This window comes from Balaenoptera borealis (assembly GCF_965194805.1).
Source record: "Balaenoptera borealis genome assembly, chromosome: 2".
In the NCBI taxonomy this organism is placed as follows: Eukaryota; Metazoa; Chordata; class Mammalia; order Artiodactyla; family Balaenopteridae; genus Balaenoptera; species Balaenoptera borealis.
Genome location: NC_138867.1, coordinates 61,258,890 through 61,276,729, shown reverse-complemented (window position 1 = coordinate 61,276,729; position 17,840 = coordinate 61,258,890). Strand labels below are relative to the sequence as shown.

The 17,840-nt window shown below is 36.7% G+C and overlaps 1 protein-coding gene across 7 annotated transcripts in view; it reads left to right on the top strand.

The window, feature by feature from the left end:
* Positions 1–17,840, top strand: part of POC5 (POC5 centriolar protein) — a 38,196-nt gene that overhangs the window by 8,881 nt on the left and 11,475 nt on the right. For 2 of the 7 annotated variants that reach the window (XM_082377358.1, XM_082377359.1), the window contains exons 3-9: positions 1,585–1,726; positions 3,527–3,613; positions 7,060–7,265; positions 9,137–9,313; positions 10,916–11,020; positions 12,646–12,825; positions 14,300–14,453. In XM_082377358.1, the coding sequence (XP_082233484.1) occupies positions 1,585–1,726; positions 3,527–3,613; positions 7,060–7,265; positions 9,137–9,313; positions 10,916–11,020; positions 12,646–12,825; positions 14,300–14,453 (1,051 nt within the window). Of the gene's footprint in view, positions 1–1,121; positions 1,279–1,584; positions 1,727–3,526; positions 3,614–7,059; positions 7,266–9,136; positions 9,314–10,915; positions 11,021–12,645; positions 12,826–14,299; positions 14,454–17,840 lie in introns of all 7 variants that reach the window. The other 5 variants (XM_082377363.1, XM_082377360.1, XM_082377361.1 and 2 more) reach the window with 5 other exon arrangements.

Below are 17,840 nucleotides of genomic sequence, written 5' to 3'. Positions count from 1 at the left end.
ATCAACAAACAAATTTAATAATATACAGCTTCTGGCCTGTTAAAATTTAGTATATATGGCACCTTTGATAGTGTATGCTCTTTTATTAGTTTTTTAAAGAGTTAAATAGCTTAAAAATGAAATATGAAGAAAATATTGTGGATTCCCTGAAGTACCTTCTTGGAAACTAGTTTGAAACATATTGATATTGACTACTTACATAGTCTACAAGGTAGTTCTGACTTTAGAACTCTGACTGCAATTACATCTATTCTTTTGGAAAACACAAGACACTATGATATATTCATGGCCAGAAACTTGAGTGTGTTTAGACAGTTAAATATTCTTACTCGTAGAAAACATAGGGAAAAAGTAAGGGTTGCTAATTTTCAAACACCTATACCATATCATAACGGTCTTATTAAAGGTAAGGTTCTTTCTTTGCTTTAGACAGAATCTCTTAACTCAGTTCAGATATTTACTGTGACACTTCAAGGAGGTAATTTTTAGCATCATTTTTCTTCATCCTGAAGGTGAATCAAATAATAAGACAGTTATGACTAATGAAATGATGATAGTGGAATTTTCTGTATCTGAACTAAACTTTTTATAGAGAAAAATTAATATTAAATAATTCTTAGAATAATGACATTTCATATTCTTGAAAATCTTCCCCCCATTTTTACTGCAAAGACGTTCTCTGGGTCCATGGCGTAATATCCTTAGAAATTACTCCTGAATAGGAATATTTTTTGCCTCAGTGACCAACCCCTTTTGAATGGAGACTAAGTTCCAGTATATTTTTTACTTCACTGATAGAATTTTTTGGTTTGGCTAAACAAATACCTAACTATCTATATTAGGAAATTCCACTTTTTTTTTTTTTTTAACTTGAGGAATATTCCTGTAAGTTCTACACTTTGTGGCGTGCTTTTCTTTATCCTCCTTTGGCATGTGCCATGATGTGCCAGCAGGTAGAATGCAGGTTGGCATTGTGTTCTCTTTTTATCATCAGTATTCTTTCTCTTCCAGTATCTCTCTCATACTCTTTCCATGCTTACATATGAAAAGAGACTCAGGGCTGTTGTAGAATTGGGTGGGAGCAGGGATTGATCAGAGCCAAAACTACTTTTCATCCCTAGACCTTCCTGTTGTGGAGTCTTTGGGAGCAGCATCTTAGAACCAAATTTCAGAAAAGCAGAGAAATTGCTGTGTCTTTTCCCACCTGCGAGCAGCTGCCAATTGAAAGAGGGCTCTTCTGTGTTGTAGATGTTGATCAGCTTCAGGAAACTGCTCTAGGTAATGTGTCACCGTTTTAAATCGACATGCTGAAGGAATATGGGTACTAAGGCATTAGCACTAGAAGAAATTTGTGTAGGTATATTTGTTGGATATTTTGCTTGTTTTTAAGAAATTTTACTTACTACAAGAGTGAGTAAATGATGAACGAAAAACATAAATCAAAAGTACACATTCCTTACTATCGTTTAGGCACACTATTTTGGGAACTGAAGTAGAGAACATCTTTGTGCCTTTACCATTCTTTTGCCTGAGTGTCCCTTGTGACAGGGATATAATACATTATTTATTGCTGGCTTCTCATAGGAAGAGTATGAAGAGCTGCTTCGTTATGCTATAGTGACTCCAAATATTGAATCAAGTGCTTCACAGCCGTCTCATTCTAAGGGAGAAGTGGTGCCAGATATTAGAATTCCTACTATAATTGATGATATTCTTCAAAATCCAGGTTATGTATATTTTTTGAGATGTCTCTTCATTTAAGATGTTACTGAGTTGTTTAATGCTATTGACTTTTGACTGTGAAAATACTTCTCTAATGATTCTTCTCAATCAACAGTGTATATCACTATAATTTGGGGGAAATTTTACATTTTAATACGTTTTTCTTGGCTCTTACATAACAGTTGGATTTTTATTTGAACTTCGTTTAGCTATTTTATGAAAAGTCATAAAATTAGAGCAACACTGTAGCAATTACATGTCTCTTAGTGGAGTATGTTGCATCTCTGTACATGTTACAATGGTTTTATGCCAGGAGACACTAGAAACGAAATGCCCAAGCCCCCGAATTAGAGATGGTCTATAGGTAGCCCTCAGAACCCCTTAAGTTCATGAACCATGTGCTGGGACTTTGTCAGCAGTATTTATACAGGCCCGGAGGACTGTTTGGATTGTTACCGCAAAGGCGAACCCATCTTTGAACTGTGTCGCTGACAGAATTGAGAACTAACACAAACCAGGATGTGTGTTGATAGATGAATGAGTGAAAGGTAGAGAAAGGAGGATAAAGCTCCTTTTACCTATCTGTTCCTTATTCGATACAAGATTCCAAACAGCTCACTCAAAACAAGTGTTCTTTCAAGGGGTGCAGATAGCCTTCCTAAAACAACCCTGATAATGGGCAGTTATCAACAATAAGCATAACTCCAAGGACCCCTTGTTGAAGCACATGACACAGCCTAGTCAGAGCCAGCAGGCTCTTGGGTTCCTGGTAAGTCACAGCCCTAGTGTCTGTTGTTCCTCTCCCTCTGTAGACATGGAGTTTTCATTGCTTCTCAGCCTACTGCACTGGATCAACAAATAGGACCAGAACCTCAAAACATACATATTTCTTCTAACACTGAAACGTACTAACACTGAACACTTTCTGCCCAAATTCTGTTGATCTTCAAGAGATGTGACCCTTGGATTTATTCATTCTCCATCAGTGATCTCGACCATGTTTTGATTATATGCACTTCCTACTGAGTAAACCCAAAGTGCTGAATCCTCTCTTAAAGCAATCACTTGGGACCTAAGAACCCTGGTCTTTTCTAGCATGTAAGATAGTATTCATTTGTTTATGGTCTGCCCTTTTCAAAAAGGATTTGAGATCTAAGCATACAACATGCAGTGAGTTTAGATATCCTGATTCACACACAGACTTGGTTAGAATGGACTATGTAAATTTATCCCATTCTCTTTACTCTTGGTATTGCCGTTGCTTGGTATAAATAGGGTGTGTTGAAGTAGGCAAAGTCTCTGTAAGCCTCTGACACAGCCATCCTTGTGAGGTTTTTTTCCCAGTTTCCTTTTCGCCATGTATTGACTAAAGGTTTCTGAGGTGGAAGTAAAGAAGTCCCTATTTGGGGGTAACCGGTGTCACTTTAGTTTGAATGCAGCTAGTGAAAAGCAGTGGGCCCCGGAAATATCCAGTGTTGTAGGATAAGACAGCTTTTCTAAGTTCTAATGTCATTCATCCACTTACTCTTTTAGTGTGAATTGAATGCCATTAGTAGACTGAATTCTTTTTCATATTTTTTGGGTGAATTGAGCTTATTAATGATACAATAAGACTTTTCTAGTCAAATTTTTTTCTTTCTTCCTATTCTTTGTCTTAATGTTCCTGTATCCCCAGCATACTGTATTTTCCTTGTTCTAAAATCTTACTCGTGTACAGCTACCTTCTTAAATTAGGTATGTGTGATTAGGCATTCTACATAAGACTGGTTGGGTTTAATTAAAAGAAAAATCTCTTTCTTTTCAGCAGGAAATAGCCCTGCAGTAAGAGAAACGAGGATGGAAGTTGGAAAAAGATGTGATTTAAATATTTCAAGTCATTCAAAGACAGACGGTATGACTTTTGCTTAGCTTCTTTTTATTAATATACAACATTTTGTGCTTGGTGAATATTACCCATGTAGTAAGGAGAATAATTGCAGCATATTACTTATTGGCAGGATTCTTAAATGCTATTATTGCTAATTTATTAAGTAATACTATTTAAAATAATTTTTGGGGCTTCCCTGGTGGTGCAGTGGTTGAGAATCTGCCTGCCAATTCAGGGGACACGGGTTCGAGCCCTGGTCCAGGAAGATCCCACATGCCGTGGAGCAAACTAAGCCCGTGCGCCACAACTACTGAGCCCACGCTCTAGAGCCCGTGAGCCACAACTGCTGAGCCCGCATGCTGCAACTACTGAAGCCTGCATGCCTAGAGCCTGTGCTCCGCAACAAAGAAGCCACTGCAGTGAGAAGCCCGCACACCGTAACGAAGAGTAGCCCCCACTCGCTGCAACTAGAGAAAGCCCGTGTGCAGCAGCGAAGATCCAATGCAGCCAAAAATAAATAAATTAAATAAATAAATTTATAAAAATAAATAAATAAAATAATTTTGGGGACTTCCCTGGCAGTCCAGTGGTTAAGACTTCACCTTCCAGTGCAGGGGGTGCAGGTTCAATCCCAGGTTGGGGAGCTAAGATCCCACATGCCTCTCAGCCAAAAAAACAAAACATAAAACAGAAGCGATATTTTAACAAATTCAATAAAGACTTTAAAAATGGTCCACATCAAAAAAATCTTTAGGGCTTCCCTGGTGGTGCAGTGGTTGAGAGTCTGCCTGCCAATGCAGGGAACACGGGTTCGAGCCCTGGTCCGGGAATATCCCGCATGCCGCGGAGCGACTAGGCCCGTGAGCCACAATTGCTGAGCCTGCGCGTCTGGAGCCTGTGCTCCGCAACAGGAGAGGCCGCGATAGTGAGAGGCCGGCGCACCGCGATGAAGGGTGGCCCCCACTTGCCGCAACTGGAGAGGGCCCTCGCACAGAAACGAAGACCCAACACAGCCATGAATGGATAAATAAATAAATAAATAAATAATTAAAAAAAAAAAATCTTTAAAAAAAATAAATTATTTTGCAAGATGTCCAGATACTACAATTAAAACAGGTTAATGCATTATAATGTGTGACATTTTTTTCTTAAAACTGCTAGATTAGAGGGCAGATTTTTTTTTTACATATTTATTTATTTATTTTGGTTGTGCTAGGTCTTAGTTGCAGCACGTGGGATCTTCGTTGCAGCACGTGGGATCTTTTAGTTGTGGCATGCATGAGGGATCTAGTTCCCCAACCAGGGATCGAACCCGGGCCCCTTGTGTTGGGAGTGTGGAGTCTTACCCACTGGACCACCGGGGAAGTCCCAAAGGGCAAATATTTTTAAAGATTTAATGGGATATCATTTTGGCCAATTTAATTTTTTTCATAAACCAGAACATTATTTCCCAACTTTCAGGCATCCATGTACAAACTTAATGACGTTGGTCCCATCTTTACACCACCTGTCCTATCATTTAGTGTTTTTCTTTAGATATATTCATTTTTAGCTTAAATCCATTTTAAAAGGAAAATTTATATCTGTCATTATTGATTATCGCATAAAAATAATATATACTTGTTACAATTAGAAAGCAATGGTTAAAATAAATGCAACTAAAACAAAGTTGTTAAATTTTGATTGAATACTAGTAGTGATGATATGTTCAGCCTGAAGTCTGTTTTTTCTTTGTTGAAGGGTAAGATTAGCAAGTGTTAAAGAGGTTGTAAAAGCATACTAACACCAGACTGAAACTTTTTCTTTGACATAGAATAATAAAAATAGACTTTTCTTACTATGTGATTCAGTGTTATTTAATGTAAGGACCATTTAAGCCACCATATAAGAAGTGCCTCTATCCTTTAGTTTTCTCACTTATAAATGGAAGACTTGGAGCCTCCCAAATTACTAAGTTGATGCTATTTTTTAAAAGATGAGTATATATTTAAAAAAAAAAAAAAAAAAGCAGAGCCATGCTTTTTCCCTGAGTGCAGATCTAATTGTAGTAAAAGAGAATATTCACGTACTTTGTCATTCTGCCTTTTTCTTTGGGTTCCTTAACCATCTTCAGAACGTGTAGGTAGTGTTTCATTGTATGACTAGCCTGAACCATTTTTTGATACATTTTTTTACACAAAATATATGTATTAGGGAACGATTTTCCCTTTTGCAAAGTATTCTGGAAAGACTTACTTTTAAATAACAAGTTCTATAGTAGATTATTCTTTGTTTGATACATTCAGTAAGGAAAAGAGGAAAGCCCTTCAGTCTTGGTTATTAGGACTCTTATAGTAAAAGTGTGAGATACATGAGAAATTATGATGAATAGTCTGTAATTCCAATATTCATGTGTGATAAAATAGTAACTTTTCTATTTTTGTGCTTTTTAAAGATAGATACCAATTCTCTTTCTGGCTCTGGCTCTCACACCAACCCCCCATGTACATGGGAAGGAGGTGGGAGTGATGTACATATGTACATACATATATATAGATACATATATTTCTCACCTGTATGTTGAAGGCTCACAGGGTGCCTTACAACTGAGTGTCTGATAAACTAAACTAGTCTCTTATAGTGTTGAATTTTAGTAGTGTTAAAACCCACCCCAGGGGCTTCCCTGGTGGTGCAGTGATTGAGAGTCCGCCTGCCAATGCAGGGGACATGGGTTCGAGCCCTGGTCTGGGAGGATCCCACATGCCGCGGAGCAGCTGGGCCCGTGAGCCACAACTACTGAGCCTGCGCGTCTGGAGCCTGTGCTCCGCAGCAAGAGAGGCCGCGATAGTGAGAGGCCTGCCCACCGCGATGAAGAGTGGCCCCCGCTCGCCGCAACTGGAGAAGGCCCTCGCGCAGAAACGGGGACCCAACACAGCCAAAAATAAATAAATAAATTAATTAATTAATTAAAAAAAAAACCCCACCCCATTGTTTTACATAAAGTAATAATGACTTATATACAGCCACTCTGATGTTGGTCAATTACTTAACCCTTTCTAAACCTCAGTTTCCTCATCAGTAAAATGGAGATAATAATACCTTTTTCTTAGAGTAGTGTGTATTATGAGCTAATCCTTATGACGTTTTTATTACAGGAACATAAAAAGCACTTAGTAAATGTTGCTATGATGATGTGAATGATAATAGTTTCAGCTCAGGCTATACCTAGGTATATGAAACATCCTTATTTGGGATAGAGGTCATTTGTGGGTGGGGGAGGGAAGTGTAGGAGACTTCTTGTGCTGGTCAGTCCTAAATCAGTGACAATACTGAAATTTAAAATAGCCAGATTCAGTACACTGAAAGTCCATTCTCTGCATTTTCCTCAGCCTCCATAGATAACTGACATCTTGTAGGCTTCCAGTATAACTCCTTACCAATTTGGGTTATTTTCAATTTAGCTAACCACTCCAACTTTTCTTTTCTTCTAGGGTCATCACCAGTGTCGTCCCCAAGGAAGTCACCTCACCTGGTTATGGACTTTTTCAGTTCGAATCTTTTAGTTGACTCTCCCTCACCAAGGTCTAACTCTAGTCCTGTAGATGCCCATGAAGTAGTTGGGACCGATTTTCTTATTTCTGATGAAAACCTTCAAAAGATGGAAAATGTGCTTGATCATTGGAGTTCAGGTCTTAAGGTATTACAGTGTTCACTTACATTGTTTAATATGTAGTATAGCAGTTTTGCTCTTGATTCCACTGTTTATTCTTTTCTTTGAATTAAAAAGTTAAAAAAAAAACTTTAGTTGCCTTAGATCAGTCCAGTGTCTTAAATCTGTGCCTCTCAATCGTTAACGTCCATATGAATCACTTGGGGATTCTGTTAAACTGCAGCTTCTTACTCAGTCGGTCTTGGCCATGGTCCAAGATGGTGCATTTCTTTTTTTTTTTGAAACGCACATAGTTAGATCTGTACCACTTTTTTTTTTAATTTTTTATTTAGTTTTATTTATTTATTTTTGGCTGCATTGGGTCTTCGTTGCTGCACATGGGCTTTCTCTAGTTGCGGTGAGCCGGGGCTACTCTTCATTGCTGTGTGCGCGCTTCTCATTGTGGTGGCTTCTCTTGTTGTGGAGCACAGGCTCTAGGCTCCCGGGCTTCAGTAGTTGTGGCACGTGGGCTCAGTAGTTGTGGCTTGCAGGCTCTAGAGCGCGGGCTCAGTAGTTGTGGAGCACAGGCCTAGTTGCTCCGTGGCATGTGGGATCTTCCCGGACCAGGGCTCGAACCTATGTCCCCTGCACTGGAGGCAGATTCTTAACCACTGCACCACCAGGGAAGTCCCTAAGATGGTGCATTTCTAACAAGCTCCCAGGTGATGGTTCAGAAGCCATACTTTGAATAGCAAGGTTTTAAATAGTTGCTGGAACAGCTCTGCATGTGCTACTGAACTTCTCAAGATGTTTTGAAAGGCTCAGCCTGTGTGACTGAGAGAGACACCTATTGAGCCTTTCCCACATTGTACCTATGACTAATGGAAATGTTTCCTTTTATATGAAGCATAAGACCCAATTTTAGCAACATGTATTCATTTTATAGCCAATCTTATAGCAACCACAGTGTACAACTGATAAATCAGTAAAAATTGATTTTTATTTTGGTGATGTTAGTGGTCTCTAAATAAAACAAAGTAATCCAGAAATGGCAGTTTTTCTGCTATTTAAAATATAATGGAGAAGATGACAGTTTTTCTGAAACATAGTTTGAGAAAACTAAGCTGAGTATTCACATATATGGAGAAATTATGGTCATGAGAGTTTTGTGGCATCTATATTTTCTCCATTATTTGGAACCTTAAATTCTAGAAGTAATCTTTTAGTATAATTTCTATCATTTTTCCCCAGGGAATAGGTTTCATACTTCTAATTGTGGCGTTAAGTCCATTGGAGTAATGTACCACCAACCATTTAAAAATTGTCCTATGTTCAGTTAACCATACTGTTACCCAGTTTTTTGATACTATTATCCAATTTTTGATAACATGATTATTTGGTCTTTTTATTTATGCCAGTCAGTAGGGTGAAAAGGGATCAGTCTTAGCAATTTGTTGTTAGGTGGCTGTTGTGATGAATGATTCGGAGGAAGAAAGCATCAACTCCAATGGTTTCCACTGTTCATCTTTATATAAATATCCCAGTCCTGTGGCTCAGCCTAGGCCATAGTCCTGCATTTCCTTTTTCTCTGATCCACCTTAATATGGATATTTAAGTCCTTGAGTAAACAAAGGAACTGTTTATTAATGAATGAGACCTAAAAAAAATTTTAATGACACTAAGGTTTCATACAAAGTAACTTAAAATAGGGGAAAAAAAATCATGGCCTTAGTATGGAGAATGTGAACTAAGAAGAGCTGTGACTGTTGAACTTGCAGATGTTTTCATTAGTGGATTTTTTTTAATAGCTCTTATGTTGATTGTTCTGATTTTTTAAAAATTTTTCTTAATTTCAGTGTCATTTTATGAAGCGGTATTAAGGAACAGACTACTTAATTGTCAGTATATTTATTTTTCAGACAAACGTCATATCTGAACTAAGTAAATGGAGACTGAATTTTATTGACTGGCACCGAATGGAAATGAAAAAAGAGAGAGAAAAGCATGCAGCAGATATAAAACAACTGTGCAGCCAGATCAACAGCTTGAAGGAGCTGCAAAAAACCTATGAAGTCTCCATTGGGAGAAAAGATGAGGTCTTCTTTTTCATACTGCTTTTTAACTGAGATTCAGTAAATGTCTTGCTAGGTAATAAATGCCAGGAACTGATTGTTTAGATCATTACAAGATACAAAGGGAAGATCATTTCAGAAACTGGTAGAATAATAGATGCATAGAAATAAGATTTATTCTTCACGTTAAATGTGCCAGGATCATGTCATTTTATCTTTGCCATCATGTTTGGTGTGCTTTAAGAGTGCATATTAAGTGTGGGAACACTAGTTTTTACTTCCCAATCTTTTCTTCCTAACTGCCCTTAAGAGAATGTCAGGGAACCAGCATTACCCACATTTTAAACCATCCTTTCGGAGGGGCGTAAGTATCCCACATTCTATCTGTGATATGTCTTTATTCATTAATGAAGTCCTTCATTTTGTTGATAAGCACAAGAGCACTGTTTATTTCACTTTCTGTCAGCCTCTTAAGAACTTGAGAGTAGGGTTCAAATCTGTGCTAATTTTGTGCTTCCCAATGGCACCTTGAACAAAGCAGATGGGCAGCAAATCTGTAGCTCCCCCAGGAGGATGGTGACCTTCAGAGAAGAGGGACTCACAGCAGACACCTCAGCTACTTGTCTGCAGATGCAGCACTCACTGTTTTAATGAACTAGTTAAGATTATCGGTTTTTTTAAATATACTTTTTTGGGGGTGTTATGGGGTGCAGTGTAAAATTGATCATTTTACGTAGTTTGCTTTTTTGAAACAATAGATACTAATGTTAGTCATTTTCTCTGTTACCCTCAAAATTCTCTCCTAAGGTTTTAAAATATTTTATTAAATTTACCTTTTTTATTTCAAAAGTGTCACACGCAAAGAGTATATATGCATGTCCAGTTTTTGAAAATAAAGTGAACAGCCATGTGCCACTACACAGCTTAATGGACTATTACTAGTATCTTAGAATTCCTGCCCTTTTCCACTTTTGAAAATTATTTAAAGAACCAGAATAAATGTCTCTCAGTAAATATGCCTAATTTACCAAATCTCTTTTTAATGGGGCCATTTTTAGATATATATTTCAGTTACTCAGTTATTTATAAGAGAGAATATTATCTCGGGATTTAAAAGCCTTCATAGATTTTTTTTTTAAAAAAAGAACAGGAATAATATCACTGAAAAAGTACATCAAAGTGTAACAATTATTTGCTTTTATGAGTTTGTTGAATCCAGAAAATCATTAAACAATTATTGAGAAACTTCTAATCCAAGGTATTGAAGGTGTTTAGGGACTAGAAAGATATTTTAAACCTGGTCTCTGCCCTCAAGTCTAGTGAATAAAAACATTTTGTATACATAGTAAAACTCTCAAATGTATGGTTGTTTTTCTTGAATTAAATTCCAGTGATCATATTAATTTTCATATACTGTATATAAACATTTTACCGATTATTACCAGGATACACATAATGAAGATTTCTTTCCTCTTTTGTTCCCCTTCATTCATTGATAAGTAGTGTATTCATATGGGAACGTTTTTTTAATGAGGTTAACTGGATGAACACAGTAGTGATCCATAAGTACTCTCTCTAGCATTTTTTGATATATAAAAAAACCAGTTTACTGATTGCTGTTTACAGGTGATTTCTAGCTTGTCTCATGCCATAGGCAAGCAAAAGGAGAGGATAGAGTTGATGAGAACATTCTTCCGCTGGCGAATCAGCCATGTCAAATCCAGACAGGACGTAAGTGTGAAAAAGAAAAGCAGACTGACACTTATTAGACTTCTGAACTCAGAAGCATTTAGAATCATGTATTAGAACTCTTGTTCAAGTCAAAGAAAGATTTTTTTAATAAGTCAAAATGAATTAACAATTTAATGTTACTCTTGTTTTAAAGGAACTTGATTTTGGTATGGTTTGGGAAAAATACTTCTTATATTTTATAGACTTATTGATATATCATTTTCTACTTCATAGTAGGTTAATAAGGACTGTACCTAAATTACAGATGTCCTGGTGGTGGAATCCCCTTTAACAGATTTGACTTCAGATGTTATCACATAAATTTATCACCTTTAGCATATCATATGCTTTCTATATTATTTCTACTTCTAAAATGCCTGAATATATCATCTTCATAAAGAGGCAATACAATACATTATAAAATTGCATAAACGTTTGTTGCATAACTTGCCTTAATAAGAATTAAAGAAATCCATGTCCATAAAGCTTTTTAAAAATTATCCTTAGTTTATATATAAACTTGAATATCTTTTAATTAAGTGAGCTGAATCAGTATATCAGTATAAATATAAGCTGAGAATAGTAAATTATTGTATCAGAAGTAGAAAAGTATGAAAGTATATATGTATCCCACAAGAAGGCAGAATACAGAGACTCAAAGAGTGTAGGGGATGGAGATTATATATATATATATATATATATATATATATATATATATATATATATATAATTTTTTTATATATGATGCCCATGTGAGTCATGGAGTAATCTTTGTGCATTTAGTTCTAAGAGATTAATATTTAAGGAAAAGACTGTTACTGTCATGGAACAGGATTTCTCCTTTAAGAATACTTATTAGTGCTTTTTTAAAAAAATTAATCCCAATAGATTAAATCTACATTAACCATATTTAAAAGAGCTATTTAAAACTGAGTCATATTTTGAAAGTTATTTATTGGGTGACATAATGAGAATATGTTTAACTGTTAGTTGAAATAGTTGAAGTTGCCATCAGTTTTTGAATAAAAACATTTTTTAAGAAAATCAAAAATTGGAAATGCTCCTTCAAAAGAATTTAAATTCATTGATAAAAGAATAGCATATGTTCCTACTAGGATCATTTTGGTACTAAATATGATGGTAAAGTATGTAAATTAAATTAATCTGCTTATGGTGGTGGCCACCAAGCTGTAGAGGAAGCAGGGCCATCTGGAGCCACAGTCACCACCCCTTCTGCCTTCCAGCTCCTAGTCCTGTTTTCAGCTAAAAGGTCATGTGAATTCATAACCAAGATGGCAAGGGGCAAGTTAACTCATTTTCTTTCATTTGTTTTTTTGTTTCCCCCCTACCTTAATTAGTTGCATAAAGCAATGATGTAATGGATAAGAGCTTAGGCTCTGGAATGAGGCAAGGTTGGCTTTTCCCTTTCTGCCTGTGTGACCTAGGCAGGTTGCTTAACCTCTTTAAGCCTGTCCTCCCATCTGCACATGAGAAGAACACTGTTACACAGTATTAAATGATAACGCATGTACCCTGCTTCCCTCAGGCTTATGTTTTTTGTTATTACTGCCAGTATATTTTACCAGTCCACTGTGTTTTTGAGGTTGTATATTACTTTCGTTTAGGTTTATGAAAGTAAACTAGCTGACCAGTACTTCCAGAGAACTTTACTGAAGAAAGTCTGGAGAGGCTGGCGGGCCATAGTACAGAAGCAGTGGAAAGAAGTGGTGGAGCGAGCTTGCCAAGCAAGAGCTGAGGAAGTCTGTGTCCAGATTTCCAATGACTATGAAGCCAAAGTTGCTGTGGTAAACTTTGTTTTATTTTCACTTTTTTTAATAAAAATAAAAAAGATGGGTAGCATCACTCACTGTTAGTTTACAGTTAGGCAGAGTAACCCATTTCTCCAATTTCATTCAGTGCAGTGTGGGTTCAAATGAGACTACTGGGAACAAACAGTACTAGTCAGACTTACAGACTATTTGTTCTTTTAAATAGTTATAACTTTGACCTCCAAACCTGTGTTAAATCTCTTGCATGTACATTTCTCTTGGAAATGTAAATCAGCCACAGACCCTTACATCTCTAAGAAAGCATACTTTCTTAGGCTTCTTTCGGCATTTATTTAGCCAGAAATAAAGACCGAAAACAGAAGTGTTTATCCTGATGTTATTTTAAATATACTATGTTTTTATAAGGTTGGTATAAAGTGGTTGTATATAAATTGACGTTATTTAGACTTATAACAATATTAACATTGTTTCCATGGGAAAACGTTTGAGACCCAAAATGAAGATAAAAACCATACTAAAGAATGCAGTAGGCCTCTTGAAATCAAATATTAAGAGGAAAAAAATTTTTTTCATCATTATAACACTAAATTCTTAAAGTTCTATTATGCAAATAATTTTCTGCAATTGAAAATGACATGCAAAAAAATGCAGTCCCTTTATTTTTTTATTTTTTTAAATTTATTTTTATTTATTTTTTATTTTTGGCTGCATTGGGTCTTCATTGTTGCGCTGGGCTTTCTCTAGTTGCGGAGAGTGGGGGCTACTCTTCGTTGCGGTGCGCAGGCTTCTCATTGCGGTGGCTTCTCTAGTTGCAGAGCACAGGCTCTAGGCGCAGGGGCTTCAGTAGTTGTGGCGCACGGGCTTAGCTGCTCCGTGGCATGTGGGATCTTCCCGGACCAGGGCTCGAACCCATGTCCCCTGCATCGGCAGGCGGATTCTTAACCACTGCGCCACCAGGGAAGTCCCATGCAGTCCCTTTAGATCTGGTCTGTGGGAAAGTGTTGTACCTAATGGCACTTTGCACTTTAAATTCTATAGATAACATCTAGTAAAAAAAAGAAAAAAAGAAAAATCTGTTACTGTTGCAGGCATTTAGTTATTTTTTTCTGAAGGGGTGAGGGCTGTTTGGGGCTCTTAATATTTTTTGTTTAGTATCCTACATAAAAATTTTATGGTGAGAAATAACATCATTTTGTATAATTAGAACACATCAATCAGGATTGGGACTGGTGTAAAATTCCCTTTGTTTAAACCTTGACTTTATGGTTAGGAATGAAAATGGTTTGTTGATGGAGACAATAGAGGTTAGATGCATCTTTTAAAATAAATTGAGACACAGCAGAAGAGGTATGTGGTAAAGTGATTTTAGTATTTCACACAAAAATAACTTCACAGTGTAAGTCTCTTTTTTTTTTTTTTTTAAACAATAGATATTCTTCCTTGTGTCTCAATTTTTTTCTCTTCTTTTTAAAAATTTTCCTGATTTTAGTTATCTGGAGTTTTGGAAAATGCAAAAGCTGAGATCCAAAGGATGCAGCATGAAAAAGAGCACTTTGAAGATTCCATGAAGAAAGCTTTCATGAGGGGTGTATGTGCATTAAATCTTGAAGCCATGACTATATTTCAAAACAGAGGTGATACAGGTTAGTATTTTGTTTAAGATTCTCTGCCTACTTTCAAAAAGGATTTAAGGAGATTTCAGTGATTGGTGTGGTCTGCAGTACTAATTTTCTGCAGTACCTATGTCTTATCCAGGCACTGCTATTTTTAATATCATGGTGTTATATCCAGTGTTAAATCTGCCATGAAAATTCTCTCAGTCATGGTTACTTACAGTGTCTTATATCTGATCAAGTAAACTGTTAACTCAAGTATTTAGGCTCAATGTTATAATAATGCTTTGAATGTATAACATTATTTTGAGGCTTTTTAAACTATAATGGTAATGCCTTTAAGTATAAAATTTCATTTTTGTTTTTTTCTAAGTAGCCAAATTCCTTAGACTGTTTTCATTATTAAATATTTCTTGTCTATTCCTGGTTTCCCGTTTTTAAAAAATTGCTTGTCTTCCAGTGCAAGAGAGTCCTCAACTAAAACTCATTTTCAGCAAATATAAATATAGGCCTGTCTATAGAAGTTGAGTAAAATAATTCTATGTCAAGAAAGGTCCATATATTGGCTAGGATCTGAGTGGCTTTTATCATCCACATGGCTTAGAACAGCTTTGCCACCAATTTACAAGAAGGCCTATTTTCCTCACTGGGTTTTAGTTTTCTTCTCTGAACAAAGATAATATAAATCTTCCTTACCTGCTTCATAGAGGGTTCTTGTGAGAATGCAGTGAAATATAATTGAAAGCACTTTACAAGACAAAAAATACTTTAACATGTAAGAGGATACTCATGATATAATTATTGCAGTCTTAAGTCAGCCTCCAAAGTTTCATGTAAACATTGAACATTTTTGCAGTATTTCCTCATATTAAATCCTGTTTGAAACTCAGTTTATTTATCAGGACAGTTTCATTTTGTACCATCATTAATATGATTTCATTCCTGTGAATAACTTGTCTGTGCTTGTTATGCCCTCATTTTAAAGCATCAACAAACAGTTTTTATTTCAATTGTGTGCGCTATGGACGGTAGTGAGTTAAGGCAAATCGTTTTCTTTCTGAAGCAGTCATGGTGTGTGGCCCACATGCAAGTTAAAAACTTAGAATCATAGAATCTTGAGGCTGAATGGTTTATCTTGCTAATACCCAAATAAGTACTTGATTTCTCTAGTAAATTGTTTTTTAATTGAGTATTAATGCTAAAAACAAACTTACCATCCCCAATGATTGGATAGTCTGCTTTCGGTTGTAATTGTTAGCAAGTTGTATGTACTAAATTGAAGAATTTAATTATCTACTTGTAACAGATATTGGGTTTCACAAGTACAGTGAGAAATTATAATCATTAGAACTTGCTACATCAGTTGCAAGAAATCTACTTCTCATAACCTACTTAAGAAGGTTACGAAATAAATTTATATATAAAAAAAAAGGTTACGAATTTACTTAGGACAGTGTTTTACCACCTTAATGAATTTACCATCTTAAATTTTAAGTTCAAATACAGCTATGTCTCTTACAGGCAAATATCCATAACAGGACTTGGAGAAAATGTATTCTGATAATTATACAACATGATTTATTTTGCTCCTATTGCTTTTAAGTCTACTGTCATCTACAGCTAATGCCAGGTTCTGGGATCCCAGCTGTTTTGAATGGCCTTGTGCTTTGCTTTGTTTTGTTTTGTTTAATTTTGGCCGTGCCGTGCGGCACGTGGGATCCTAGTTCCCCGACCAGGGATTGAACCTGCACCCCTTGCATTGGAAGCACGGAGTCTTTTTTTTTAAAGAATTTCACTTTATTTATTTATTTATTTATTTATTTATTGGCTGTGTTGGGTCTTCGTTTCTGTGCGAGGGCTTTCTCTAGTTGCAGCAACCGGGGGCTACTCTTCATCGAGGTGCGCGGGCCTCTCACTATCGCAGCCTCTCATTGCGGAGCACAGGCTCCAGACGCGCAAGCTCAGCAGTTGTGGCTCACGGGCTTAGTTGCTCTGCGGCACGTGGGATCCTCCCAGACCAGGGCTCGAACCCGTGTCCCCTGCATTGGCAGGCAGATTCTCAACCACTGTGCCACCAGGGAAGCCCGGAAGCACGGAGTCTTAACCACTGGACTGCCAGGGATGTCCCCTTGTGCTTTGTTTACCATAACAATGGGGAATAAAGATAACAGGACTAGTAAGACACATGTTAGCAGTACACACTAGTGTTGATGGAGCTACCAAAGGCACAAGTTCAGTGTAATGTAATGCTGGATTTGCTCTGTGATATTTGTCTTGTGGCATTTTAATAACAGCTATTAAAATAAATTTTTAAAAATTCTCACAAGAGGGACTTCCCTGGTGGCCCAGTGGTTAAGAATCCACCTGCCAGTGCAGGGGACACGGGTTCGAGCCCTGGTCCGGGAAGATCCCACATGCTGCAGAGCAACTAAGCCCGTGCACCACAACTACTGAGCCTGTGCTCTAGAACCTTCATGCCACAACTACTGAGCCCTCATGCCACAACTACTGAAGCCTGTGCACCTAGAGCCCATGCTCTGCAACAAGAGAAGCCACCACAATGAGAACCCGGCGCACCGCAACGAAGAGTAGCTCCTGCTCACCACAACTAGAGAAAGCCCATGCACAGCAACGAAGACCCAAGGCAGCCAAAAGTAAATTAAAAAAATAAATTTATTAAAAAAAAAATTCTCACAAGAAAAAAAAAATTACCTCTGGCCCCCTTAAAGCAATTGTTTTTTATAATGCAGATTTTAATAATACAATGTTTCTAATGTACTGCTCTACTTGTTAGAGCAAAATAAATATTTGATTTTTTTTGTTATCTCTTCTGATTCTCTGCTAACCATAATCTGCAGTGCATCTCATGTTGTAAAATATCCTAATAAATCTTATAGCTTGGATAAAAGTTTCTATAGCTTGGATAAAAGTGTCTATAGAGGTAGACAAAATATGTCAATACAAATGGCCTTTAAAGGGATACCTGCCAATTTTTAAAGTAGTTTTAGGAACAGTAGGAAAATGCTTTCCAACTGAAAAACATACCCAATTAAAGCGAGAATAATTACTATACTGGTTCCACATCTGATAAGTCTGCCACCCACCTAAAAAGAGAGACAATCAGTCACTTTCTATGAAAAACATGTTAAAACTCAGTGTGTATGTGTGTGTGTTTTGTTTTCAAAGCAAAAGCAGTATTTTATGTTGAAGTCATCTCTTTCATCAAATTATTTCAAAGGACCTATGCATTATAATCCTCATTAAACTTTGTTAATGAAGTAACTATTGCTCTATTTTATATAAAGATAGTCTAAGACAAGAACTTATACAGAAGTCCAAATTTCTGGATAGAACTTATACAGAAGTCCAAATTTCTGGAATTTCTGGAATGAGGACAACATGGAAAACCTTTTCAAC